General features: G+C 39.1%; 1 protein-coding gene and 2 long non-coding RNA genes across 3 annotated transcripts in view; 2 read left to right on the forward strand and 1 right to left on the reverse strand.

Annotated features, from left to right (window-relative positions):
• The window catches only part of TXLNB (taxilin beta), a 28,072-nt gene extending 7,217 nt beyond the window's left edge, over positions 1-20,855 (reverse strand). Inside the window, exons 1-7 of the mRNA XM_081328261.1 lie at positions 20,708-20,855; positions 15,743-16,181; positions 12,347-12,438; positions 8,536-8,706; positions 7,783-7,977; positions 6,362-6,481; positions 2,178-2,252 (exon numbers count right to left, since the gene is read on the reverse strand). Coding sequence (XP_081184387.1) covers positions 2,178-2,252; positions 6,362-6,481; positions 7,783-7,977; positions 8,536-8,706; positions 12,347-12,438; positions 15,743-16,172 — 1,083 coding nt within the window. The 5' untranslated portion in view covers positions 16,173-16,181; positions 20,708-20,855. The remainder of the gene's footprint in view (positions 1-2,177; positions 2,253-6,361; positions 6,482-7,782; positions 7,978-8,535; positions 8,707-12,346; positions 12,439-15,742; positions 16,182-20,707) is intronic.
• On the forward strand, positions 717-10,937 carry LOC308668421. The gene is made up of 5 exons (XR_014026510.1): positions 717-1,321; positions 5,510-5,559; positions 8,668-8,806; positions 10,723-10,802; positions 10,918-10,937. It is a non-coding gene; the product is annotated as an uncharacterized lncRNA (long non-coding RNA).
• A 6,006-nt stretch (positions 20,856-26,861) lies between the features above and the next one.
• The window catches only part of LOC308668424, a 2,241-nt gene continuing 1,233 nt past the window's right edge, over positions 26,862-27,869 (forward strand). Inside the window, exon 1 of the long non-coding RNA XR_014026512.1 lies at positions 26,862-26,907. This is a non-coding gene — a long non-coding RNA (uncharacterized lncRNA). The remainder of the gene's footprint in view (positions 26,908-27,869) is intronic.

Raw genomic sequence — 27,869 nt, forward strand, 5'->3', positions numbered from 1 at the left:
CTCTGCCATCTTCAAAGGCGTCTGGAAAATCAAGATGTTCCTGAAAAATGGGGATGTGGTATAAGGAGTGGCAGAATTGGGCTTGAATCCTAAAGGAAGTTATATTACGGAAGTTCATTAAAGAAAGTTTTCCCTTCCAAAGAATTAGGAAATTATGGCAGCTTGTAGGCATTCCAGATGCATTTGCTAAGCTCCCAGAATTCCTCACAATTATCTTCTAGGTCAGGGGTGTCAAACTCAATTTCATTGAGGGCCGCATCAGCATTGCGGTTGCCCTCAGAGGGCCAGGGGGGTATGGCCAGGGTGGGCGTGGCCTACTGGGTGAGCGTGGCCAGCTCTACATCGTTCGCATCAAGGGTGCCTATGGGGGCCTGGGCAGGAGTGGGACAGATCTGAGGGTCTCTGGCAGAAGGAAGGTCTCTGGGCCAGGGCCAGGGCCAAGGCAGTGGGGGCCGTTCCCTCACTGTTTCCAGGATGGCTTCGTGGGCCACATGAAACCACTTTGTGGGCCAGATCCAGCCCCCGGGCCTTGTGTTTGACATGTCTGTTCTAGGTTATCAGTTCCCAATATTCCTCATGTTTCTCCAGGATACTTGCACTTCAGCAATAAACAGGACTGCCATAGGTTGCCTGTCCCTGCCCTGCTGATTTAGGTAAGAGAGGGTGCTAGTATTGGGATAAAGGAATCCAATGTCTAACATGATCAACACGGCATAAAGAACAGTTTCCTAATAATTTCACTATATCAGATGTTCAAAATTGCAAATTGCTAGCCCTTAAAATGTTCCTAAATGGTAAACAGATGTAAATAATCCCACTGGTTTAGCTATATGAAGTTTGGGAGATAACATTTGTAATAAGGACAAAATATTTGTGTTTTCACTGTTTTGCCTACCTTGGACAAAACCCAGCTTCAAATACTCAACCATCCTTGATGGTTTATAACATTGCATAATTTCAATTCCTCTTTGACCTCTGCTGCTGTATTTGATCTAGCATAGGTTGGCATAAAATTTTTGTTGCTGGTTCCGTATATTTAATATACTCTTTAATAATAAAAATGGATGATAAAAAGGGTAAAAACATTTGCTGAATTTTATGAACTCATTCTAAACACAAAACAAAGAGGAATGTATGCTGGCGTTGAATCTTTTTAAAAGAGAAAATATTCTTAAAATAAAAAGGAATAGATGATGGAAGAAAGATAAGAAAAATAAGAAGCCAAATTTTCCCAATTTTTCTCAATTCCAGGTTAATTAGACTGCAACTTCTCAAACTCTATCTGGAAGTGAAATGAAATAAATTCAACACAGCGATACAGGTAGTCCTCAATTTATGACCATTGGGATTAGAATTTCAGTCGCTAAGTGATGTGTTTCTTAAGCAAGTCATCATTGACTGGACCAGATTTTATGGCCATTTTTATTGCGGTTGCTAAAGAAATCTGTGCAGTTGTAAAGTGAGCCATGTGGTCATTAAGTGAATCGTGTCAATGCTGCAAACATTGACATGTTTTTGCACTGACAATATAAGAGGCAGTCTTTTGCTTGGTTTGGTTTTGAATCACTAAAGTGCGGGAGGAATTCAACCCGGATGTTTTGAGAAGATATGGGATAGCACACTTCAGAAGGGAAGTGAAACTTCGTGTGTTAAACTAATTGGTGAATGTGATTCATGACGTGTAATTAAGGGAGGGAAATTCTGTATGATATGATGTGTTAAGGAGAGGAGAATTCAGATTCTGGCATCCATCCATGAGTGCCAATGCTCCGTTCTCATTATTATAGACTTTTTTAGAATAAACAATCATGCAGAGTTCTTTGATCTGTCTCATTAATCGGAACCATGATATCACGTTCATTAAGCAACTCCAGCTTTCCCCATTGATTTTGCTTGTCAGAAGCTGGCTGGGAAGTTCCCAAATTGCGATCACATGACTGTAGGATACTGTAGGAATTCTGGGAGTTGAAGTCCACAAGTCATAAAAGGACCAAGTCTGAAGACTCCTGATTTAATTTAATGCATGCATGCTACCCTGTTCTTTTTCCAGGGAATATGCTTAAATGGGGTTTGAACATAGATAGGTTTTAACAACATTTTATCCACTTTTATGCATCTAATATCATGAGCATGGCTAGTTGAAAAAGTACATAATAGAAACAAGGGCCTTATTTTACCTGAGCCCGGAGAACAGTATCTTGTTCCTTCAGCATTTTTGCCTGTAGTTTCCATTCTGCAGCTTGTTTGAGTAGCTATTTGGGATTTAAGAATGCACACAACATTTGAAAGATGAAGTGATTTAAATTTATTATTTTTTTTTGCAATTATGCTATTTATATGAAATTACTTTTAAAGAAATATTTTTGTTCTAGTAATATGCTAGTTTTTCTTCTTCTTTTTACGACCCTGTAATCCCTTTTTATCCATGTGGAATCAGGGCGACTGAACGGAGCTGAGTGTTTACTGGCCAAATGCCCTTCCTGACACCCATGTGGAGTTCTCAGCAGTTATTTACACTTTATGTCCTGATAGAGAAAAAATTGTCTCTGCCTAGGATTGAACTCTCAACCTTCCGAGTGGGAGATGAGCGTCTTCCCTTCTAGGCCACTTCAAAATAAGAGCTATAAATCTAAGCAACATTCTGATTTGGCTCTTCATGAGGTTTTTAGAACTTTGTCCTTTTAAATTCTCCTTGCTTTGGTGGGAATGGTGATAGCAAAGCAGAGCGAACTACTGTTAGTTAATGTGGGATGACAAATACTAATTATTCTGAGGTCTGAATTAGATTTCAGACTTTCCTACAAACTATCTGCATTTTGATATTGCTTAACATTTTGCCAGAGCTGCATAGCCACCTATTTAAACTTGAATTAGTTTTTACCTGCCATAACCAAATAGAACAGATGAGGCAGAAACTGCTTGTATGTGTAATGTGTTCTGGCTCATTAATGAGTTTTATTTTGCCCTCTCCACTCTATAGCTCAACTTGACATGTCTAATTTACAAGACAAATCTGGGAGCTACTTGTAATAAAAGCAACTGTTCAAAGCAATATTTTCAATTAGTACTTTTTTTAAAGGGGGATTGTATAGCCTGGAGTTATCTTCCAAATCAGAAAAGTTCTGGGCTGATATTGGTGCTTTTATTAATAAAATATGATGGAAGGGAAAGCCAACTCATAAAGAATATACAATTCCGGAATGCAGTTGCTTGTTCTTGTTTGCGTCTAGAAAAAAAAGAAGGGTTAATATTATTTCATTTTTATTTGTCAAATTTATATAGCTGCCTATCTCACCGAAGGGGACTTTGGGTGGCACAAAACAATAGATAAAACAGCCAATATAATAGCAGATAAAAATCTAAAAAATTCCACAGTAATAATGTACAAACAAAAATACTCAAGGTAGATGAAGGGAGGATAAAAAGGGCATCCCTCAACAGTGAAGACATTGAGACAAAGCTTTGATTCCGTAGGTGCCCCAGTCTGGAGGGCTGTTCAAAAAATGGGATAGGGCCAATCTAATTTCAGGAAGAAGGATATTCCGTAAGACAGGTGCTACAGCAGAGAAGGCATGTTTGCTAGGATTGACCAAATGTAGTTCCCTAGCCAAGGTACCTACTACATGCCTTCTCTCCGTGATCAAATGGGGTGGGCTGATACAAATGGGCAGAGGTGGTCCCTCATGTAGCTTGTTCTAATGCTGTGAAGGGCTTTAAATGTTTAAAACCATCATCTTGAATTGGACTTGGAAGGAAACCGGCAATTAGTGTAGTTTGCAGAGCAGAAGTGTAACATGTGCTGCCCTAGAATGACACACAACTGACCATGCCACTGCATTTTGTACCGAGGGTTCCAAATAGTCTTCAAGAGGAGCTCCATGTAGAGCGCATTGCACTAATCTTGCACTAACCTTGAGATTCAAGGTTTTGGTAATTGTTTTCAAGGCCCTACATGGCATGGGTCCGGAGTACCTCAGGGATCACCTGCTGCCGGCGTCAACTTCCCTCTGCCCTGTGCATTCCCACAGAGAGGGCCTCCTCAGGGTGCCACCGGTCAGAGAATGTCGTCTGGTGGCCCCCAGGTGGAGGGCCTTCTCTGTGGGCGCCCCGGACTTATGGAATCAGTTGCCGGTCGAGCTCCGGACGGCGCCTGACCTTCGCTCCTTCCGACGTGATCTGAAGACCTATTTATTTGAACAAGCCGGCCTGGCCTGATGGGGGATGTGTTGGGGTTTTTACTGCGGTTTTTTATATTATTTATTGTTTTAGCTCGGGCTTATATTTAATTCTCTTTTAACTTTTGTACTTTGTATTTTATATGTGCCCTGTTCACCGCCCTGAGTCCTTCGGGAGAAGGGCGGTATACAAATATAATAAACTTAAACTTAAACTTAAACTTAATCTAATGACTAGTCCAGGGATAGGCAACCTTGGCTCTTTTATGACTCGTGGACTTCAACTCCCAGAATTCCTGAGCAGTCCACGAGTCATAAAAGAGCCAAGGTTGCCTACCCCTGGACTAGGCCATCTCGCCATGGCTGACTCGCTACGTCCTACTTGTTGCAGCCAACTCATTGCAGGACAACTTGCCATGGGACAATTCAACATGGGATTAGTTCCTTTTATTATTCATCAAACCTTACAAAAGCTGGTAGTCATAGGAATGATTTCCTTTAATATAAGAAATAAAATAATCTTGACAAAAACGTGGTCAACAAAAATAAAAGGAACTAAGTGAATCTCATAGCTGCAGTTGTCCTGCAGTGAGTAGTGAGTTATCCCATTGTATATATGGGCCTTAAAACTATTGGCTGTAGCTCCTAAAGGCCCTCCAAAAAGTTTGCATTAGATTGTAATTTTTTCATCTGAATTGAAAGAAATTATATTCATGGAAGTGGTTAATTATTAACTACATTTAAGTAGTGTGCTCTTAATGCAAGTAAAATTAATGCATAAAAAAAGTATCAAATTTAATTTTTGTATTGAATCCACTTCTTTTTTATTTTGTCCTCACCTACTTCTTGGAGTGTATCACATAATCACACCATTATGCAGTGAGAAATTAAAATTTTCCATGTGAAATATAAATTTTGAAACAAATGTAGAAAAGGAATTTTTTAACTGAACAATATTTACCAAAGTTTGGGCTAAAGGATATTTAAATTTTGAGCAAGGCATTACGTATGTTTTGAATATGATCAATATTTTTAAAAATTATTTTAAATTAAAGGAATATTAAACTGGTTGGATTGCATGCCAAGAAGCAGCGAATAAACATTAAGGCCACCAGGGGGCAACAGGGTTATTCTGCTGCCAATGCAAAATGCAAGTTTAAGCAATTTCAAAGCTAAAGCATTTTGGTCGGATATAAAATCTAATGATCAGCTTTTTTCCTAATTTGGTATGCTGTAAAGAATATATTATGCTGTAGATACTATTGCAAAATATGGTAAACATTCAAATGAATTTTTGAATCATGACCTACTGAAATATTTTAATCTAAAAATAGGCACCTTGTCAATGGATCTACTTGCTTACAACTAAGTACAAGGACCTATCGTAAGTATCCTATAATTAGTATCATTAGTATCGTATAATAGTTCAGCACCATTATAACTTCAAATGGTCGCTGAGCAAGTGCATGTTAAATGAGGACGACCTGTGGTAGATTGGATAGGAAGAATATGGGTTCAAATTACTACTCAGTTATGGAGTTAAGCAATCTCCAGACAGATCGTATCTTAATTCAACTACTAGTAATCACAAAATTCCAGAGAGAAGAAATTAAGGGACTTATAGACACCTTAAGCTCCTAAGTGGACATGTCAAATGTCACTACGACAAATGAGTCCATTGCTTCCTGAAACCAGCAGATACATCTGCTTTTTATACTTAAGGAAGGGTGAACATATCCTGTTCTGGAATGGAAGTCCTGTGTGATTCTGGCCCCTAAAGATTCAAATTGACACACTCCTGCCTCTGATGACAACAAGAAGGGCTAAGAGATACTGTGTGAGCTGCCACAAGGATGCAGTTGCATCTCTCCAGTTCTAGTCTGGTAACATAGTCCCGTCTGCCTGCAGTCTGAAAGTCCTGTCTGTTAGAGTATGGAGGGGCTGAGAAATTGGGAGGCCATCAGTTCTAGGCCTCAGGCCTGAAAGCCTTCTGGGTGACTTGGGGCCAGTCATTCTATCTCGGTCCAACCCCAGAAAGTTGATGATGTGGAGAAAATAGAAGACAGGAATATTATGCACATCAACTTGAGTTGTAAAAAATAAAAGAGGATATAAAACAAACAAACAAAGGGCATTTCAGAGGTGAACACAAACTACACATAAACAACTTGGGAAAAAATGTATACATATTCCTTTTCTCGGTGATGCTTTTCTTCAGCTTCCTTCATGACCTCTTGTGACTGTTCTAATTTGGCATCTACCAGTTTCTGCTGAAGTTCTCTGTGCTTAAATATTTTATCAAGATGCTGGAAGGGAAAAAAAAGAGAGAGAGAGATACAGAGATGGGGAAATGCTGGAGTACATGATTAAGACTGCAGTCTCTCTATGAATCTGGGAATAAGTCTCATTGGGAATTATTTTTGAGTAGGCAAGTACAGAATTGCGCTGTTAACAACAGCAAACGTAAATCAGCAGAAGTATTATGAAGTTATTTCAACTTCTGTTTGTTGGGAAGAGATTATTTAGATTTTTAAATTATTTGAAGATGTTACGTATCCCCAATAAAAACAACTGTTAAATTACAAGCTACACAAGATCAAGTAAATAGAGTTTTTCTTAGTTCATGCATCATAATTCCTTTATAGCTGCTGAAATTTATTTGTAGCATTCCAAATATGTTTATTTTACTGGTGATATTTATTTATTCAATTTATATGGCTGCCCATTTCACCACAGCAACTCTAGGTGACTAACATTACATAAAAAGCACAATACCAAAATAAACATCAAAGTACAACCATATAAAAACTTATAATGGAGGCAAACTCCAACAGCAATAAAACAACATCTTATGGGCTTCAGTTAACTTACTGACCCTCATTGTTTTTTTTATAAAGAATAAAAAGGAATGATTAAGCTACGAGTACTGAGTCTAGAATAAAAATGCTATGGCATATTAGTTGCAGTGAAGGGAGGTACACATAACAAAACTACAGTAACAGATCTCTTCTTTAGGGAAGAGAGAGAGAGAAAATCTAAAAACTACAACAAGATTACTAAGAAAGCCACAAAAGAACATTCAAGCTTCTGAAATTTAAGGAACTTATCATCAAGGCACAATGCAAAAAAACAGATGATAGGCAAAACTCCAAGAAGTCCAAAGTATAGCTTAAACTGTTTAGACTTAATTCAATTAGAAATTGCAAGGCAAATAAACCCCTTATTGATTTTGCAAATTTTGCATAATTGGCAAAATGTCTGCAACATTAACAATCTGGGACAGAAGAATGGTTACTATTACTCCAGTGCCACAAGGCTGGATCTAATTCTCAACTTTGTGGGGGAACATCCTAAAGAGTGCAGCTAGTCCTCATATAGCAACCATAATGGGAATCAGTCACTTGGTCGTTTAGCGAAGTGGTTGCTAAGTGAAGATGTGAATGTACTTATATTACTTCAGTTTTCTTTTGCTTTACAGACCTGTGAAGGTGATAAATGCAGGGATTGGTCCCAGAGTTACTTTTTTTTTAAATCACTGATTTAACTGCAAATAGTTGCTGTATGAAGCAGTCCCTAAACAAAGACTATTTGCCATATTTTCTCTTACCTCCTCTCTGACTTCATACTGATCAATTATGCTTTTCAGTTTCTCAGCCAGCTCAGTATTTTCCTGGCACAACTTCATGTTCCTCTCACTTTGCTGCTCAATCTGTGCTTGGATATCATTCAATGTGCTCTGGAAATGATTTGTGATCTCCTTTCTTTTTTCTTCTTCTTCTCTTGCTCGCTGAAGAGTCCCCTCCTGTAATACAACAAATTGGCTCATACCAGCTAGGTCCAGCATTAGTTTTCTGAGATTAGCCAAAGATGATTAAGGGTCATCTATCTGAGCTTATATTTATGGATCAATTTCTTTAGTTGCATTATTGACTATTTTGTGAGTTTCTGGAGAAATTGATATTTTAACTGTACTGAGCTCATCCAAAAGTGTCCACTCATATACCTCACACTTTGTTGATGCACATAAAACTGAAGAAAAGCATTATAACACACCACCAGTTTCCATGCACTGCCGATGGAGATACCAGTGGAATAAATCTGGGTTATATCTCTGTAAATTTAGCTTCAGTTATTTTCGATAAAAGTGGGAATCCAGGAGACAAAATTAAATTAGGCACAATACAGGAGCAGGTTTCAATTCTTTCCAAAGTATAGTTTCTAGACGGAAGCAGGAACCCATTTTGTTGCTACTAATTTTCAATATTTAAGAGTGAAAGATCCTTCCCAATCTATTGTGAACTAAGGATACTGAGTGAACTTAACTTTTCCTTTTGACCTCTCCTAAAGATCTTCTCATTACCTTCAGGGTTTTGTTGTGTCTTTGGAGTTCCCTACACAGACTCTCCAATTTGCTCCGGGCTAGGATGGTTCTGCTGTGTTCACTCTGTAATTGGTCTTTCTCTTTTATGAGCTGTGTCTGTTTTTTCTGCAGATACTTCAGCTTTTTTTGTTCAGAACGATGTTCTTCCAGCTGAAAGCATGTGGACAAGAATAAAATAAGAGAGCTTGGGACAAAGCTGTTCTTAGGCATTTAATAGACCTGGCAACCCCACCCCCCACCCCTTTTGCAGGTAACATGGATATTTAGAATCGTTATTGGAATTTATTTAAATTCCATAGAAGGCGAAAAAGCTAATTTTCTTCCAAATAACTTCAAATAAAATATTTTTTCTAACTTGCATGGGCAGTGCACAGGTGGCGAAGGGGGGGAAAATACCCAGAAAAAAACTTTGGCTTGGCTTCAGTCACACCAAAATTAAATGAGAAATCAAGGGTTGGGTAAAAATCACCCCAATTAATTTCTCCATTCCTGATTCTGCACCAAATGTTATCAGTTCTTCAATTAATTATTCCATTTCCAAGTTATTATTTACATATATTCCATTCAAAGTAAAATTAAGTGATGTGCAATTCAGTGTGGTGCCTGGAGGAAGGGGTGTTTAAAATGATGGCTGAGTGATTGGAGATGGAATCAATGGCAAAGAATGCATTTATTTATGAAGATTTTCATATCTCTTTTATTCAGAAATCTGGTAATACCTTTTCCATCTAGCACATTTTATTACAAGGAATATAATAAAATCCAACTGACGAGCAGAACAGAATAGAATCCTTTTTCCCCCAAATGTGTGTCCAATCATACTTGGTTTTTATATAAATTATATATAACAAGAAATTGATAATAAAAATATAACTCCTTATGTTTTTATGGTTTCAGTTATTATGACATTGTTTGCTCACAGTCAATAGAATTGAGATTGACTGGATAGAAACTGAATAAATAAATACATGACATAAAAATGCCAAAAGTACTTAATAAGATGTGTTAGTTGGGAAAAGTGCTACAGATTCTTGGTTCTCCTCCTGCAACACCTCTTTTATCAAGCTTTTATCAATCTTCATAACAACAATAAAATATAATAAAAAGAATGAAGAGTTTAATGAAGAGAAGGGTGAGGGGTGACATGATAGCAGTGTTCCAATATCTCAGGGGCTGCCACAAAGAAGAGGGAGTCAAGCTATTCTCCAAAGCGCCTGAAGGCAGGACAAGAGGCAACGGATGGAAACTAGTCAAGGAGAGAATCAACCTAGAACTAAGGAGAAACTTCCTGACAGAACAATTAACCAGTGGAACAATCTGCCTCCAGAAGTGGTGAATGCTCCAACACTGGAAGTTTTTAAGAAGAGACTGGCCAGCCACTTGCCTGAAATGGTATAGGGTTTCCTGCCTGAGCAGGGGGTTGGACTAGATAGTTTATAGTTTATAGTTTATTTGATTTATATACCGCCCTTCTCCTTGGTGGGACTCAGGGCGGTTCACAGGGCATACATAAGAAACACTATACAAAAATTAAAAAGAATTAAATCCATGCCCAATTAAAACAGAAGTACAGATTAAAAACAATTAAAAGCCCATAATCCCTCCAAGGTCCCTTCCAACTTATTATTATTATTATTATTATTATTATTATTATTATTATTATTATTATTATTATTATTATTATTATTATTATTATTATTATTATTATTGCATCACAATGCAGTAATTCTACCATGGCATATTCATGGTGCTGTGTCATATGCAAGGCAACAAAACTGGGATTTTAAATTTTGTTGCCCTGCATATGACACAGCACCCTGAATATGCCATGGTAGAATTACTGTAGTCTAAAGATGTTCTGAAATATATAGGTCTCAACAAGCCTTCCAAAGGTCACAAGGGAAGGCATCTGTTTTTCCTTTAAGGGCAAGTTTCCCATAGAATGGAATCGCTGAACTGATGGCCTTCTTCCAAACCTCCTTTTTTAGAAGTCTCCACAGGTGGAACCCCCTTGAAATACCTTGAAAGGTATTCTTTACTTGCATGCATCAGAGGAGTAGACTGGAATTAAAATAGGTGGATAACAGATGATTAACCCTAGAAGTATACTCAAAAGCTAACTGCCAGGGAGCAATGGGCTAATGGGTCTGCTCTCTTATCTCACAGGCAGGCCCATTCTGAAGCAGCAGAAGATTCTGGATGGTTATCAAGGGCAGCCCCATGTAAAATAAATTAAGGTAATCCAGGTGAGAGGCAACAATATGAGTGACTGTACTCAGTGCGTCCCATTCCAAGAATAGCCACAACCAGTGCAGTAAACAAAACTGGGAAAATAATCTTTTTGATCATGGTCTCTTCCAGCAGGAACTATGAGTCCAGATAACCCTCCAGATTGTGGACCTGTTCTTTCAAGAAGAAGACAACCTTGACTAGAATTAAAGTTAATACAATCTTTTGGCTTCTAAATTAACAACCACTTTGTCTTTCTTGCGTCAAATCTGAGCCTGTTTCTCTCCTTCCAGTCTTGGATAGTCGGGCCCACTAAAGTAGGTAGATCTGGAAACTGACTCCGCAAAAACCCTACAAAACAAGAGAAACTTGAAGCCTGCTTGTTCTTCTTATACCCCAGTGAACCAGGGAGCTATTTGCCTCAAGCCACTTCCAAATATACTTTTGTCTCCAAGGTTAAGTAATGTTTCATCTCTTTTTGCTGTTGCATATTTCTGTCAAGGTCATCTCCCTTACTCTCTACCCTGACAGACTTCAAACACATTGGGAGTGGACTCCCATTTGTCTCAGGTGGAGATATGTATTTAGAAATGTAAATATTGCTGATGCCTCCCACTGAAGCAATGTATGACTTAACAGAATAGATTAAGATTTATTAAAAGAATGAGTGAGGGAGTCAAACACCAGAATTGCCATATTGGAGTGTTCAAGGTCTGACCCAAGGGTCTTCAAACTTGGTCCTTTTATGACTTGTGGACTTCAACTCCCAGAATTCCTCAGCCAGGCATGCAGTTTGAAGACCCCTGGTCTGACTTCTCCTCCCCCAAGGCCACTGACTGGAATCACCTCCTTATGGAAGAGAAGAACCATTCCAGTATAGTGTCCTCCAAATCATATCCTTCCAGCTGACCCAGAATGTTGTGGTCAAAGGCTGTTGAGAAATCCAGTAGGACAAGGACAATTGGAGTTCCCTCATCCGAGCCATTTACAAGAGTTACTGCTGCAATTTCTGTCCCACATCAAATCTAAATCCTGACTTCCATGAGTCCACAGGTTAGACCAACTTAAGGTTCTCAGTTATAGGCAGGGATTCAGATAAAGATAATAATGAGACCAGGATAAAATTTGCCAGGGCATGTTTCTGCTATGATTAAGTGCCTGGGAAGAAAGGTCCCAGTTTATCATATTAGGTTAAATGCATTATTATACATATATAGTGCCAGGAATTAAGCCATACTGAGTTCCTTCATGGTCTCCAATGGAAGGAAAAGGCAAAACATAGCTAAATCTTCTATTGTGGACTCATCTGTACCTCTACTTGTCCTGTCAAGCATGACTGATGATACTTGTGTGTTATACAATATAACTAAGAAAGGCAAATGAGCGGGGGAATCTTCCCTTCCCCAAATTTAAGATGGCATTTTCAATGCTTTTATCAGGGATCTTAAAAAGATACTGTATCTGCTTCCAGGTTGCAATCTGGCCATTTTGCATCACATAAGACATGTTTTTAAGCAGTACCCGCTCCCCCACTACAGATTTTCATAAGTGTTATACTAACCAGTTCAGCATACTTCTTAAATAAGAGCTCCAATTTCTCTTCTGGTGTATTCAGCTTTGTCAGATGTTGTATTAGTAGGGTAGCCTCTTTTCCTGAATCAGGAAAATAGGATAAATGATCAAAGTGAGAATGCATCAGAAAAAAAATAAGATTGCATGAATATATCTTAATCTGAAAACTGTGACTAATCAGGTTTTGTTGCTTCTGTATTTTAAAAGATCAGGAAGATGATGCACAGAACACCTACTAATGATACTGATGGTTTCCTTTTCTGCTGCTACATCAACTTTACACCTACTTTTTATCCACAAATTAAAATAATTGTATTTTGTGAGATGACAAGCTCAAAGAATGCAGAAACCTAGATGTTAACAATATTATATTTCTGAGATGTCCCATAGGGTTGGGCCCTATTTTTCAACACTGTTGCAGCGATTCTGGCTTTTTGGGTTAGGGCAGGGGTAGGCAACCTCGGCTCTTTTATGACTCATGGACTTCAACTCCCAGAATTCCTGAGTCAGCTGACTCAGGAATTCTGGGAGTTGAAGTCCATGAGTCATAAAAGAGCCGAGGTTGCCTACCCCTGGGTTAGGGCATGGCCAGAAGATGGTGCAGGGAAAAATGTTCAATATCCTTGTCACTAACAAATTATGTTCCATATAATTCTATCTTGTTCCTTATGCCAATTAGTATCTGCATGAAAGGGCTAGGGAAAGTCCTTTGCCTCTTTGGAACAGAATTCCATCAAAATTAAATTCACTTTGTGCAATAATTTAAGAGAAAGTTTTTGCAAATTGATGTAGAGATGGCATTTGACAACTGCGAAACTATCAAAACTGTGTAAGAATGTTTGGCGTAAATGTTGGAAATGTGGAAAAGGGGATGAAACATATTATCATGTGTGATAAGACTTGGGCAAAATATTTTGGTCAGCGATCCACAGGACATTGGTCAAAATAACAGGAATCCAATCTGAGTCGGTCACCAGGACCAGATGTTTAGTCTTCTAAGCTTTTGGAGTTGTGCTAGACCTTATCCTTGGGGAACTCCACTCTTTGGACTCAGATTGGATCCTGCAACAGTAACCTGGGACAAGTATATTTGCCTTCATTCATAGTTTCATAGTTTCTTAAAACTGTTTTTTTTGTTTTAATACCAATCAATATATAAATCCCAATTATATATTGAGCGGGGATTAGTGTGGCCTATAAGGTTTTCCCAGTTGCGATGTATGGCTGTGAAAGTTGGACCATAAAAAAGGCTGAGCGCCAAAGAATTGAGGCCTTTGAACTATGGTGCTGGAGAAGACTCCTGCAAGTCCCTTAGAGTGCAAGGCGATCAAACCGGTCAGTCCTAGAGGAGATCAACCCTGACTGCTCTTTAGAAGGCCAGATCCTGAAGTTGAAACTCAAATATTTTGGCCATCTAATGAGAAGGAAGGACTCACTGGAGAAGAGCCTAATGCTGGGAAAGATTGAGGGCAATAGAAGAAGGGGATGACAGAGAATGAGGTGGCTGGATGGAGTCACTGAAGCAGTAGGTGTGAGCTTAAATGGACTCCAGAAGATGGTAGAGGACAGGAAGGCCTGGAGGAATGTTGTCCATGGGGTCATGAGAAGTCGGATACGACTTTGCAACTAACAACAACATAAGGTCTATAAATAAATAAAACATTTTGAAAAATGGCAATTGGGTGCAAAATGTGTGGAGCAAGCTTCTAACACAGGCAGGGTGTTAGAAAGGATTATATGAAGCCTGCCCTGAATGATCTACTGTTAACAAGCTGCCACCCAGATACAATTTATGGTGCTGTTTTTTTTTACCTTTTAAGCCCCCAATGGTTTAGGTCCAGAATCTCTAAAAGAAGATGCTTTATTGTTCTGCTGAAGATGCTGTCATTGCTAGAAATTGGCCATTTAAGATACTCTTTTTCGGTACAGGTAGTCCTTGACTTAAAACAGTTCATTTAGTGACTAGCTGTAGTTTCAATGGAACTGAAAAAAATGACTTATTACCTTTTTCACACTTATGATGGTTGCAGGATATCCATGGCCAAGTGATCAGAATTCAGATGCTTGGCAACTGACTCACATTTATGATGGTTCCTGTGTCCTGGGGTCATGTGATCACCTTCTGCAACCTTCTGCCAAGCATAGTCAATGGGGAAACCAGATTCACTTAACAACCGTGTTACTAACTTGGCAACTTCAGTGATTCACTTAAGAACCGTGACAAGGAAGGCCATAAAAATGGGGCAAAATTCACTTAACTGTCTCACTTAGCAACAGGAATTCTGGGCTCAGTTCTGGTCGTAAGTCGAGGACTACCTCCATGGCTTTCAGGATTCAGAAAGCTCTTTGTATGAAAGGGCTCTTGGCTCTCCGCTTTTTCAGCATTTAGGACAATGGAAAAATGATCTCAACAGTCAAGGTTTTAATTGTCTTTAAAAAAAAATCCACACAATTATTCTACTTACTCATGGATAACTGAACCCAATTTTGGGAGTGTGTTTTGACACCTAAAATTCTCAGCTTATCTGTGAGTATGTACAGTATATTTTACTGTTGCGTTTTGCTTACATTATTGTAAGCCCTTCTAGGGGGCATATAAGCAGAATGGCAGAGAATACATTTAATAATAAATAAACATAAATAAAATAAGTATATCCTTTGTTTTATAGTGGAAACATTACATAGGAGAAAGATGCATTATTTAACACATCAAAAGACTGAGAAGGTCAGTGTGGTGGACTGGGATGCTGGGCTGAAAAGACCTAGATTCAAATTCTTATTCCATCATTGAAGTTATTGGGTGGCTTTAGCCCTCACTCTTTCTGATCTTCACCTGATTCTAAGGGTTATTGTTGTGGGAATAAAATGAGGGGAGATTCCCATCTGCATTATGCCTTGACCTAGGAAATGCAGGATAAAGGTTGACTCAGCCTTCCATCCTTCTGAGGTTGGTAAAATGAGGACCCAGATTGTTGGGGGCAATATACGTATACTAACATTGTAAACCACTTAGGGAAGGCTATGAAGCACTGTGAAGCGGTATATAAGTCTAATAGATTATTGCTATTGCTAAATAAAAATAAAACACCCTGGCACATCTGGAGCCCCACATACAAAAGTGCCCATTATTGATTAAATGCTACTCACTCCCATTATTATTGCTACCTGAAATTGTTTCTAATTTTCCAAACTTTTCATCTGAAAACAAAGCAAGTCCCCACTTTTCAGAAAAAAACAACATTTTTTTTCCCAATGGTAGAGAAGAGAGCAGGCAGGATCAATGCCAAATGCTGACATTTTACAGAGACCCATGTCATGTTTTCCCCAATACCAGCAATGACTCACATTTAAGTTTTGCATTTCAGTTACACAAGTCACTACTTGCCTAATCCTTTCAGGATTTTCTTTTCTGGTTTTTGTTCTTTCGGAATACTGGCCTCTTTGAATCCAGAGGCATCCCCCAAAGGGACATGTTCTTTCTCAGCCTCATCATGGCCATCCTCACAGTCTCCATCTTCGGGACAGAACGATTCTCCTTTTTCAGGTCCGTCTGTTGTTTTCGTGTTTCCTTCCTCCACCAGACAGGCAGCTGACCCGTACGTTTTAATAATGTCCTCCAGCTGTTGGCTCAGCATCTCAGATATATCACAGACTTTTATTTCAGGCTCGGCCTGGGCTGCATTCTCAGGCGACTGAGGAAGCAGAGTCTCACTTGCTCTCCCAAAGCCATTCTGAGAAGACGAGTCTTCAGGGGTGTTTGCAGAGGGTGGTTGTTGATGCCCAGGCTGGTCACTGGTGCTTTGGTTATGGTCCATGCTGGATACCTGGCAGCAAAGAGAGCTCAGTTTTAGATGAACATCTTGAAGATTGCAAGAGGCAAAACACCTGATGCCGAAGTCAACAGTTTTAGCCTGCTTTTCACAGACGGCAATAGACAACTCATTTATATACAGGCTTATTTAGTATTTCCAGTATATTCCACACTTCTAAGGTAATATCAAGTGTACAATCCCAGTAATAAATAATAAAATACAACTTCACAATGAAAAGGTGAAATGTTTCTGTCCCAAGATCCCAATAGAGATAATCTGTTATCACAGTCTTGTCTAACTAGGTAGCTTACACATGGGCTACATTTGTATTCCTACCCAGTGTGAAGATTGTGTGAACATAATTGAAACAGGAGCACAACAGGGTGAGCTCCCGTTCCTTGCCTCAGCTCCAGTCCACCAGCATGGGTGCTCTTCTCTCACAACAATTCCATCTTCCTTTTTTATTATTGATTTTAAAATAATTACTTTCAACCTGTACCTTTTGCTTTTTTGGTACTTATTGCTGACTCACAATAAAAACGCCTTGCACTGAAGCACAACATTGGACAGGTGTTCTCTCTGTAACATGTACAGTATGTTTCTGGAATGATAGGGATCGAGAGGGTCTGCTATTCAAGTCTCTGATTTGGGACTTTTCCCCCCTCCAGAATGTCCAAAATAACTTCCTCCTTTTCCTTAAAGGTCTCTACAAAAAGGGAGAACCCAGAAGGTTCATTCTTCTGATGCCTATGCTAGTGACATTGTATGCCCAAGCCAACAATATGGTTTATGGCAATTGCATAATATACTCAGTATATCTAGCATCTGCAGTAAACCACATTTCTTTTCATCCCACCAAGTAGCAATTACTATCTAGGACAGGGGTGTCAAACTCAATTTCACTGAGGGCTGCATCAGCATTGCGGTTGCCCTCAAGGGGCTGGGTGGGTAGGGCCAGGGTGGGCATGGCCTACTGGGTGGGCGTGGCCAGCTCTACATTGTTTGCATCAAGGGTGCCTATGGGGGCCTGGGCAGGAGTGGGACAGATCTGAGGGTCTCTGGCAGAAGGAAGGTCTCTGGGCCAGGGCCAAGGCAGTGGGGGTCATTCCCTCACTGTTTCCAGGATGGCTTCGTGGGCCGCATGAAACCACTTTGCGGGCCAAATCTGGCCCCCGGGCCTTGTGTTTGACATGTCTGATCTAGGAGGTGATCTGTCGGCTTTGGGTTTCAATAGTCAGAGAATTAAAACAGTTCATATCCGTTTCATACCAGAATTGAATTTGGGTACCCTGATATATCTGAATTATGGACGTGGATATTGTATTAATGAATGCTACAAAGACTTTGCAATGTTACTCTGGTCCAAAGGATTATGTGTTACGCTAACTTAAATGAACAATTAATCTGGCACGTTTTCTGGGATGTAGCCAGTTGCAGCAGAGTTTCACTCTGCCTAGGAAAATAGCAGCTGATGGCAATTCCAACTTTGTTGTTTGCATGCTTTCTCAAACTAAATCAATGACCCACTCAGGAAATTATTTTAAAAAATCTGTGTATTTCAGGGAAAGAAATGCTTTTCTGCCTATGTACCACAGTAGTAGTAGTAGTTCCCTAGGTTATGCTCAGTGAAAAAAGTAAGGTTCTACATTTAGGCAAGAAAAACCAAACGTACAGGTATAGTATAGGGGGTACCTTGCTCAATTGTAGTAACTGTGAGAGGGATCTTGGAGTCCTAGTAGTGGACAATCACTTAAATATGAGCCAGCAGTGTACTGCAGCTGTCAGAAAAAAGCCAACACAGTGCTAGGCTGCATTAACAGAGGGATAGAATCCCTCTGTATTAATACCATTTTACAATGCCTTGGTAAGGCCACACTTGGAATACTGCATCCAGTTTTAGTCACCACGATGTAAAAAAGAAGTTGAGACTCTAGAAAAAGTACAGAGAAGAGCAACAAAGATGATTAGGGGACCTAGAACTAAGGAGAAACTTCCTGACAGTTAGAACAATTAACCAGTGGAACAACCTGCCTCCAGAAGTGGTGAATGCTCCAACACTGGATGTTTTTAAGAAGAGACTGGACAGCCATTTGTCTGAAATGGTATAGGATTTCCTGCCTGAGCAGGTGGTTAGACTAGATGACCTCCAAGGTCCCTTCCAACGTCATCATCATCATTAAAATTCAAATCAGTAGAAATTCTGAATACTAGTAGTTTCAGCTAGTTCAGAGAAGCAGCATTAGAACAGAAGGATAAGGTGAGAGAAGGGTTTTGATTGCATGCTTATGCCCTTTTCTCTTGACACTGCATTGAGTATGAGTGACTAAACTAGATTTGGCCAATTACGATAGTTATTTCCCATTGTGAGCTGTAAAATGAAGATGAACACTAAATGAATACTTGTCATATTATCATGTCTATCTTTTTCATATAGAAATATTATAACTTACTATAAGAATTACTTGGCAATAATTACCCTGGTTTGCAATTTTTTTCAGAATTCTGTTCCACTGAGTATTAGGAAAAAGGCATTGCTAGACTTGCGTCTCATCCAGAGTAACACTATATTAACTATAAAATGTCTGAGTAAGACAGAAAATGCACTGAACAGGATAGCAATGCACTGTACAGAAATATGGTTGGGTATGTATGTACATTTGTGTGTCTGTATATATTTGATACACATCCACAATTGTATTGTGGATTTGTATTGTGGCAAGTAACCTTCATGGAGCATTGGAATTATATCACAGATTGGAGCCATAGTGGCACAGTGGTTAGAATGCAGTATTGCAGGCTAATTCTGCTGGCTGCTAGCAGTTTGAGTTTCTGCGGCTCAAGGTTGACTCAGCCTTCCATCCTTCCAAGGTCAGTAAAATGAGGACCCAGATTTTTGGGGGCGATATGCTGACTCTGTATACCACTTAGAGAGGACTGTAAAGCACAGTGAAGCGGTATATAAGTCTAAGTCTATTGCTAGTGCTATTTATAGTACACTGAATTCTCCAGTTTAAGGTATCTGAACAATATGAAGTACAATGGCTAAGAATAGGAAGTGAGTTTTTTCACATACTTGGTTTGATACTGAACAAGCATCCAATTGTTTTTGAAAGAACTACAATGATACACCTTTTGTGATCTTGTATGTATCAGTTTCAGAGTTCTGATTTTGGATAATGCATATCAAAGGAAGGAAGTATGATTGTAAAATTCACTAAACCTAGAAGTTGGAAATCTTTCTTTGCATAAGAGAGCCCAGGTGTGAGTTTTCATTAGGAAGATGCTTTCTGGAGCAGGAAGAAAATACTATGAAATAAAATGTTCAGTTTTAATCCATGCATCTGTTTACTGATCTTAGTAAGATATTTTCATACCCTTTATGCTTTTGAACTATAGTGTTATTCACATGTGTCTGGCGTGCTCTTCAGGGTGATACAGCTGAATTCTGTTTACTACTAAAGTAACACCTGTTTAAGAACTTTTTAAAAAGATTATTCTAAGTTCAGTGATACTTTTTTCTATTATATTATTATTCCATCAGTACTTCCTGTTAATAGTTACTGAACACCTGATCAACAAGTTGCCTTATTTTATATTTTTTAGGAAACCATCTTAACATGTTTTCTTCCTCTTTATAGTAGAGATATATTTTACAAAATGTCCTTCTTGTCACAAGGACTTTTTCATACTAAGACAGTTTAAGAGTTTGCCTATTTTTAGACCTTGGCTCTCCCTTCCCTCCCTCTCAGTAGATATCTCAGAAAGACACACAACACCTGCTCTAAAGTCACAAGCTATTTACAGCATAACCAAGAAAGGATAGGGATCACACTGGACCCTGTCTTTATTATTTACATTTACAAAACACATACACACTAAATATTTGAAAAGTTGTTCTATTTAGAAGCAAGCTCCACTGAGATGAAATTGGGCTTATTACCCAAGTAATCAATAGATTATATTAGTTAGCCGGTACCAATTAAAATGGAAGCATTGCCAAGACTAGTGTGTGTGTATGTTTAATGGGACACACACACACACACAAGCATCCACCCTTTGTTATTGCTTGTTCTCAAACATAAACCCCCCCCCCCCGTTTTCTATCACTTTTTTGAACTATCATAGTTTTTCAAAACCTGTTAGAAAACACCTACTGAGCACAATGTATTTATAACCAATTCAGAACATTTCAGCTGCAGTAAAAAGACCATTTCAGAAACATAATACAAGGCTACTCATACTTTAAGTTAATCAGGATAATGATGATTCAAATATCCTTGTCAATAACCTCATGGTTTTCATATTACATACAAGGGACCTTCTTTGAATTCTACTTTAAATCCCCTTTCTCCTAAAATACCAACTTTGCTTTCTGGTTGAAAATTTCAGCAAGGCTGGTAATCTTTCACATGGACTCCCATGCTTTTAATCTGCCAAGTATTTAAAGTATAGAAAATGATACTGTGTAATAAAAAGATCAGCCCATAGCCCCCTTTTCTCCCTATCACAAATGAATAAAAAAGATTTGGCACACTTACCTAGAGGGCAAAAAAAGAAATAAAGATGAAGAAAATGATGAGAGAGGCCCCAAAGGAAGACTCTGACTACATAGTAGAAGGAAAGGAGGAGGAGGAGGAGGAGGAGGACTAAATGACAGCCGACCAATACACACCCAAGTTTGAAAGCAGTCTTCCAATCCCAAACGCCAAAATAAAGAGAGCACTCAGCTGGGCTTCAGCAGCTGCACAAAATGCAGGAGGAATTTCAGCAGGTGCACCTTATCACAACTACACAGAAAAAAATGTTACTAACTACCCAAAAAGCTTTTTTTGCACTTTGAGGATAAGATTTGTCTGTAACTGTCTCCTGGTTTTTTTTCTTCTTTTCCCATAGTACAGCTTATAGAAATATTGAGATTGTGCTCAGAGAAGAGGTTCACTTGTGGTGAATTTAATCGTGGTTTGTAATTAATTGAATTTTCAGGGTTTGCACCACCTAACGAACTTCAATTCGGCCACACAGGGTGGAACTGCAGAATCTGCTCAGCTAAAGTGTGGTTGGCTAGCTTACGATTTAATGTGTTATGGAAACCCAACTGATGGAGGTTATGCATTAGAACAGGGGTTCCCAACCAGGGGTGGTCGCACCCTCTGGGGGTGTGAGACGATATTCCAGAGGTTGCGAAAACTTGGGGTTTCAAAATTATAGTGTATATGCATAATTCGTTGCCATTATTTTGAACTTTTGTAAGGGGTGCGAGAATATATCAGAAGCGTTCTTAGGGGTGTGGGGTACAGAAAAGGTTGGGAACCACTGCATTAGAAGATAGGCTGTTGTTCATGGGTTTCACCTTCTCATGAGGCATCTTGAGTAGATCCTCAGAGATCCAAGCAACATATATATACCTACCCTCTCCTCTCTCACAAACATACACAAACAATACACACACATGAATCATTAGTCCTTAGGAGTAAAATACACACAGAGAGATACATGTTACTTTATTATACTATATAAAAAAATACCAACTCCTCCTATGGCCACTGTTGGTGAACAATTGAAGGAATTCCAAAAATTCTACCCTGCATGTTTCCCTACCTTGTTTCTAGTCCCCATGACCTTCTTCTTTCCCAGATTCCATTAATGCATTTATTCTCGTAATATTCTGTAACTGCTGAAGGATGGAAGACCGTCTGGAGTGAGCATTTTAAATACAGCAATACCTTTCCTTTCCCATTCACTTGATCATTTAAGGTCAATCCTCCATGTTCACTCAACACCCCCCCCCAAAAAAAAACACAAAAAAACAAACCCCAGACACATTTATTTGCATGTTCTCTAAAAGAGGCATGCATAGGTATCTGCCTAGGGTCTTCTGGTGTGTCATTAGCAGAGTAAGTGGATGTAGTGTGCATGGTGCCAGTACAATAAAAAAGGCTGGAATTGGCTTCTTCATCTCCACTGGGAGAAGAAAGTTAATCTAAAGCACTGTGACATGATTGTGATACCTCAATTTGATGAGATTCCCATTTAATGGAGTCTGGATGCAGTGGACAAAATGTGTCTTCAGATCTCATCCGAAAAGTTTGTTTGGACACTTGATGTAGCTTAAGTCATTTGCCTCCATTTCTATCATAATTACTATTTGACTTTTTATGTCTTTTCCATTACACAAATAATATAAACATGTCAACTATGTAATTATGCCATTTGCCTCCATTTCTATCATAATTACTATTTGACTTTTTATGTCTTTTCCATTACACAGATAATATAAACATGTCAACTATGTAATTATACAAATATTTATTTCTTAAATTCAGATTTAATACATTCTTTCCCCAAAAAATGGCTCATTAAACTGAAGTGTTATCATATTAAAAATACCAAAAAGTGGAGCACAAGTCAAAGAAATGACACCAAACCTCAGAAATGGTTTTCTTTACTAGCTAAAATGTATTGTACTGTGACTTTGTTAGGAAAAAAAATGACAGCAAATTAGGCTTGAAAAACCATCAGGACCACAACTTTTAGCATAACTACTACGTTTTTCCCCTAGAAAAACTACAGGCACATTGTGGGGATCAACAGAAGAGGATTGTATGTAGCTCAGGGTTGAATTGTGGAATCCTTGGTAGTCTCTGTGCTTGGTTGTTTACTTGCAGGTATTTCATTTCCTGACTGGGTAACATCATGATGTTATCTAGCTGGTTAATGACATGTCTGCAAGCAAGCAACCAAGTTCAGAGTGTACCAAGGACCCCACCCACTATATGGATCTATGTCACTTTTGTTGGAATGCCCACTTGGAAGCTAGTGAAAAAACTATACACTTAAAGCTAAAGAAAAAGGAGGAGGAGGAGGAGGAGGAGGAGGAGGAGGAGGAGGAAGAGAAAGAGGATGGGAGAGGTAAAGAGAAAAGAATATCTAACATAAATGATGATTATTGCCTTTGTATGGCCAAATCTATTCCCGGTCACGCTTGGCTTTTTTTCCTCTTTAGTCTCATGTCAATAGGATAACAGTGGTTAGAATGCTAGAGAGCCTATAAAATCTCCTCAGATATGAACTTCTTGAGTATCTTTAGGCCAGGGGTGGGCAACTATGGCCCTTTTATGACCTGTGGATTTTAACTCCCAGAATTAATAATAATAAAAATAAAGTTGGAAGGGACCTTGGAGGTCAACCCCCTGCTCAGGCAGGAAAGCCTATACCATTTCAGACAAATGGCTGTCCAGTCTCTTCTTAAAAACTTCCAGTGTTGGAGCATTCGCCACTCCTGGAGGCAGGTTGTTCCACTGGTTAATTGTTCTGACTGTCAGGAAGTTTCTCCTTAGTTCTAGCTTGTTTCTCTCCTTGATTAGTTTCCATTTGTTGCTTCTTGTCCTGCCTTCAGGCGCTTTAGAGAATAGCTTGACTCCCTCTTCTTTGTGGCAGCCCCTGAGATATTGGAACACTGCTATCATGTCACCCCTCGCTCTTCTCTTCATTAAACTAGACATATCCAATTCCAGCAGACGTTCCTTATATGTTTTAGCCTCCACTCCCCTAATCATCTTTGTTGCTCTTCTCTGTACTCTTTCTAGAATCTCAACATCTTTTTTACATTGTGGTGAAACTGGATGCAGTATTCCAAGTGTGGCCTTACCAAGGCATTGTAAAGTGGTATTAATACTTCACGTGATCTTAATTCTATCCCTCTGTTAATGCAGCCTAGCACTGTGTTGGCTTTTTTGGCAGCTGCAGCACACAGCTGGCTCATATTTAAGTGATTTTGGGAGTTGAAGTCCACAGGTCGTAAAAGGGCCATAGTTGCCCACCCCTGCTTTAGGCAAAGGCCCTCATAGGTTTGTTTTGAAGATAAGCTATCATGCATTCTACTACTGCTAAAACAGTAGGGCTGAATTGACAGATACCTGGTCTGCTCAAATAAAAGCTTGTTTCTTCCAAACCTTTCTGCCAAGTGTCCCCAGTATTCATGTATACTACCAAATGATTCCATTTACTATAATGTATTGTCTAATTACAGTTACGTTTAGTGTGCTTTGAAAACACAAACCCTACTCCAATATGTTAAAGCAGGGGTCTTCAAACCTGGCCCTTTTATGACTTGTGGACTTCAACTCCCAGAATTCCTCAGCCAGGCTGGCTGAGGAATTCTGGGAGTTGAAGTCCACAAGTCATAAAAGGGCCAAGTTTGAAGACCCCTGGGTTAAAGAAACTCATAAGACTGGGTTAACTATAACATCTTTTAGCATCTGAAACAAACTGTGATGATGCCCATATAATGGCATTTATCCCAAACTAAGCTCTAGTCACAATTAGAGTATATTTTCTGCATCAAATACTTGCAGTGTAAGAGAATAGTATCAGCCAAAATGAAACTAAATTTAGAACGGGTGAAAGCTGACTTATTTATCACATTTCAAGCACATGCTTTTTCAAAAGAGCTCAGGGTGGCATACACGGGTTGCTGAAATATCTCACAGCAGTCATGTGAGGAAGGGGAAGCTGAAATAGACTGGCTCCATCCTCTTCATGAACTAGTTAGGATTTTGAAAGCGAGTGTCCAAGTGTCTGAAACCCAGCAAACCAAGTAATAATAAGTACTTACATAAGTCATGCTGTGCCATTTTAGAAAGAGCAGTTAATGTTAACTTAAAATGAACAAAGTTAATTTTCTTACAGCGAGAGAGTTTCTCTATATCTAGGCAAAGAGTGTAAAGGGCTGATAAATTAATCATTTATCTTATCACACCCTGGACGGTATCTCTTTACTCTCCTACCATTGGGTAGGAGATATAGGAGTATAGCCAGCTGTACCAACAGGCTGAAGAACAGCTTTTATCCATGGGCTGTTAGGCTTTTGAACGGGGAATAATTTTATAAACTTTATGCATGATTGATTTGCGAAGCTGGTGTGTTGTGCAATTAGCTCACATGGTGTAATAAGATGGAGGGTTTGTTGTCACTGTGAGTTGGGGGTGGGGGCATGGAGGGAGGCTCAGCCAATCTCAATGTATACATGGCTTTACTTTAACAATAAAGGTTCATTCATTCATCACAGTATGAAATCTTGCTTCTTTTAAGTTGTTGCTGTTTTCCATTTCTCTGCCTGAAAACAGTTGAAATTGGTTAGAAAATGATCAGCGTACTGAACTGTATTTTAACTGTATTTCAAATAGGACCCAGAAATTCTGCAAACTGAACATCATAACACTCATTTCCCTCTATGTATCTGAAACCACTTATCTCTGTTCCACTGGCCCTGTAGGTTGAGAACAGTGCTGGAATATGCTTGCAAATGGTCTTTTTCTTTTCTGTAAATTGTGCCTGGTTAAGTTTAAAAGGACACCAGAGAAATGAATGGAGCATTCCGCTAGATTAATGTCTGCTGTACCAATCATGGCGAACCTTTAAGAGACTGAGTGCCCAAACTGGGACCCCAAACCCACTTATGTATTGTCGGATACCAGATGGGTGTGGCCCATTGGGTAGGGTGGCCCATTGGGTGGGCATGGCCAATTGGGTGATGTGACTGCAGTGGTAACAGAAAACCAGGTGGGACTAAAAAGTTCAATAAATTAATTCCAACTTTGCGAGATCTTTTTTTCCCCCACAAGAAGTTGAAATTGATTGATTGATTGAACCTTTTTTTTTTGCACATGGCGGTGGAGCCCTAAAACGAAAAGGATTTATAAAAGTCAGCTGAAAGCCTAGGACTGGGGCGACGGCGCACATGCCCACAAAGAGGGCTCTGTGTGACACCTGAGGCACACATCCAATAGGTTCGCCACCATGGACTTAGGGTAGGGGCTAGGTCACCATGAACTCATAGAGCAAAATGGACATCGCCAACAAACTTGGAGTGCTTAGGTATGGTTAGGAGGGCAGTTACTTTTCTAGGCTGCCCTATGTATGTTTCCTGGTAAAATACATGGGGAAATCCCATTGGAGGAAAATTCCATTTAGGGTTAGGGTTAGGTCACCGTGAACTCATAGAACAAAACGGACATCGCCAACAAACTCTGAGTTCTTGGGTGTGGTTAGGAGGGCACGTACTTTTCTAGGCTGCCCTATGTATGTTTCCTGGTAAAATACATGGGAAAATCCCATTGGAGGAAAATTCCACTTAGGGTTAGGGTTAGGTCACCATGCACCTATAGAGCAAAATGGACATCGCCATTTTATTTTTGCACATGGTGGAGGAGGCCTAAAGCAAAAAGGTTTTATAAAACCCAGCTGAAGGCCTAGGATTGGGGCTACGGCGCACGTGCCTACCAAGAGGGCTCTGCCACAGCTATATAGGTTCACCACACCTATATAGTATCTCCTGAAGCACAGCAACATAGAGCCACAACAGTAGAAGGCAGCTAGTGAACTTCTGAAATGTAACTTGACCTAAGTATGACAGAAAATGGCAGACTATGTTGTTGTTGGCCTGATTCAACACAATATGAACCTAGGCTTCTTTTGTATCCTGCTGGTACCCTGGTTTTCTCCAGCTGGATACCAACAAAATTAAACCAAGCCCTCTGATCCTACAGACAAGCTATGATAGTACCTTATATTATTTTTACAAAATATCTCCATGGGTATTTTTATATTGTATCTCCTAAATTCAGCATCCTGGTTTCATTTTGGTTTACCAAGCTAAGTAGGCCTCTTAATGAAGCTTCTTGATGAGGATCACATGCAGCATATATCTTCCTTTGGGGGATGAGCAAGGGAGATTTTGGTGAGAATTCATAGTCATAAAACAATGGCAGCTTCTGGTATTGCTGTGCTGTCTGTTTTTCCATATGCCCTATTTACAGTACTTCTCTATTTTCCCTTCACAACCTTGGAATCCAGAATACTTGCAATAAATTTATTATTATTATTATTATTTTTAAAAAGCAGCAAAAATGTTTAATTTTAAAACTATTTAAAGTCCCTCTTTCCCTAAAAAATCCCAAATGCAAAAAGAAATTAGGGTTAAAAGTGCAATGGCAAATCTTTCTGGCCATCAATCCAATTTTAAAACCTGAGAAAAGAGTCATTAAAAATTGCATGACTGCATTTCATGGGTGCATGTCAATGAAACTGCACATCTGAAATTGGATTAAGAATAACAATTTTAAAATCCCTACGTGATTATATTAGAAATCAGTTTATAACTATACATCAAAATTGTCCAGAATGCCAGCTACATCTAGTGGTTGCTTAGTAGGTTACTGCAAAACTTCCATAGGCATATCAACGGCTTTAATTTAGTATGCCAGATTGTATCTATTTTATTTGAACTGTGCAGACTTAAAGTAAACTTCAAACCCATTTTGGATTTAGTGTGCCAAAAATTCTAAGTAGTTTAATTATTGTTAAACAATATACATGATGGTTTAAGGACTGTTTGATCATTTATAATTTATGGGAGAAGACTTGACTTTTAAAGCAACAAAATAAGTCCTGAGCTGGTTGTCTTGCAGTTTAAACACCAAATGCTGATATTTAGATATCCCAGGTCTCAGCATGATAATTTTAACTGTGGCTTCAACTCTGTGCAGAAGAGTTGATCATCGTTTCCCGGGATCTGGGTCTAACTTAGAGTCAAACACAGCAAGTATGCTTAAACCATTTTCTTAGGCTTGCTGTGCAACTATCTTCACATGTACGCATGTATATACACACAAAAATAATATGAAAAATAAATTTTGCTAG

The sequence above is a fragment of the Vipera berus genome (genome assembly GCF_964194415.1).
Source record: "Vipera berus genome assembly, chromosome: 1".
In the NCBI taxonomy this organism is placed as follows: Eukaryota; Metazoa; Chordata; class Lepidosauria; order Squamata; family Viperidae; genus Vipera; species Vipera berus.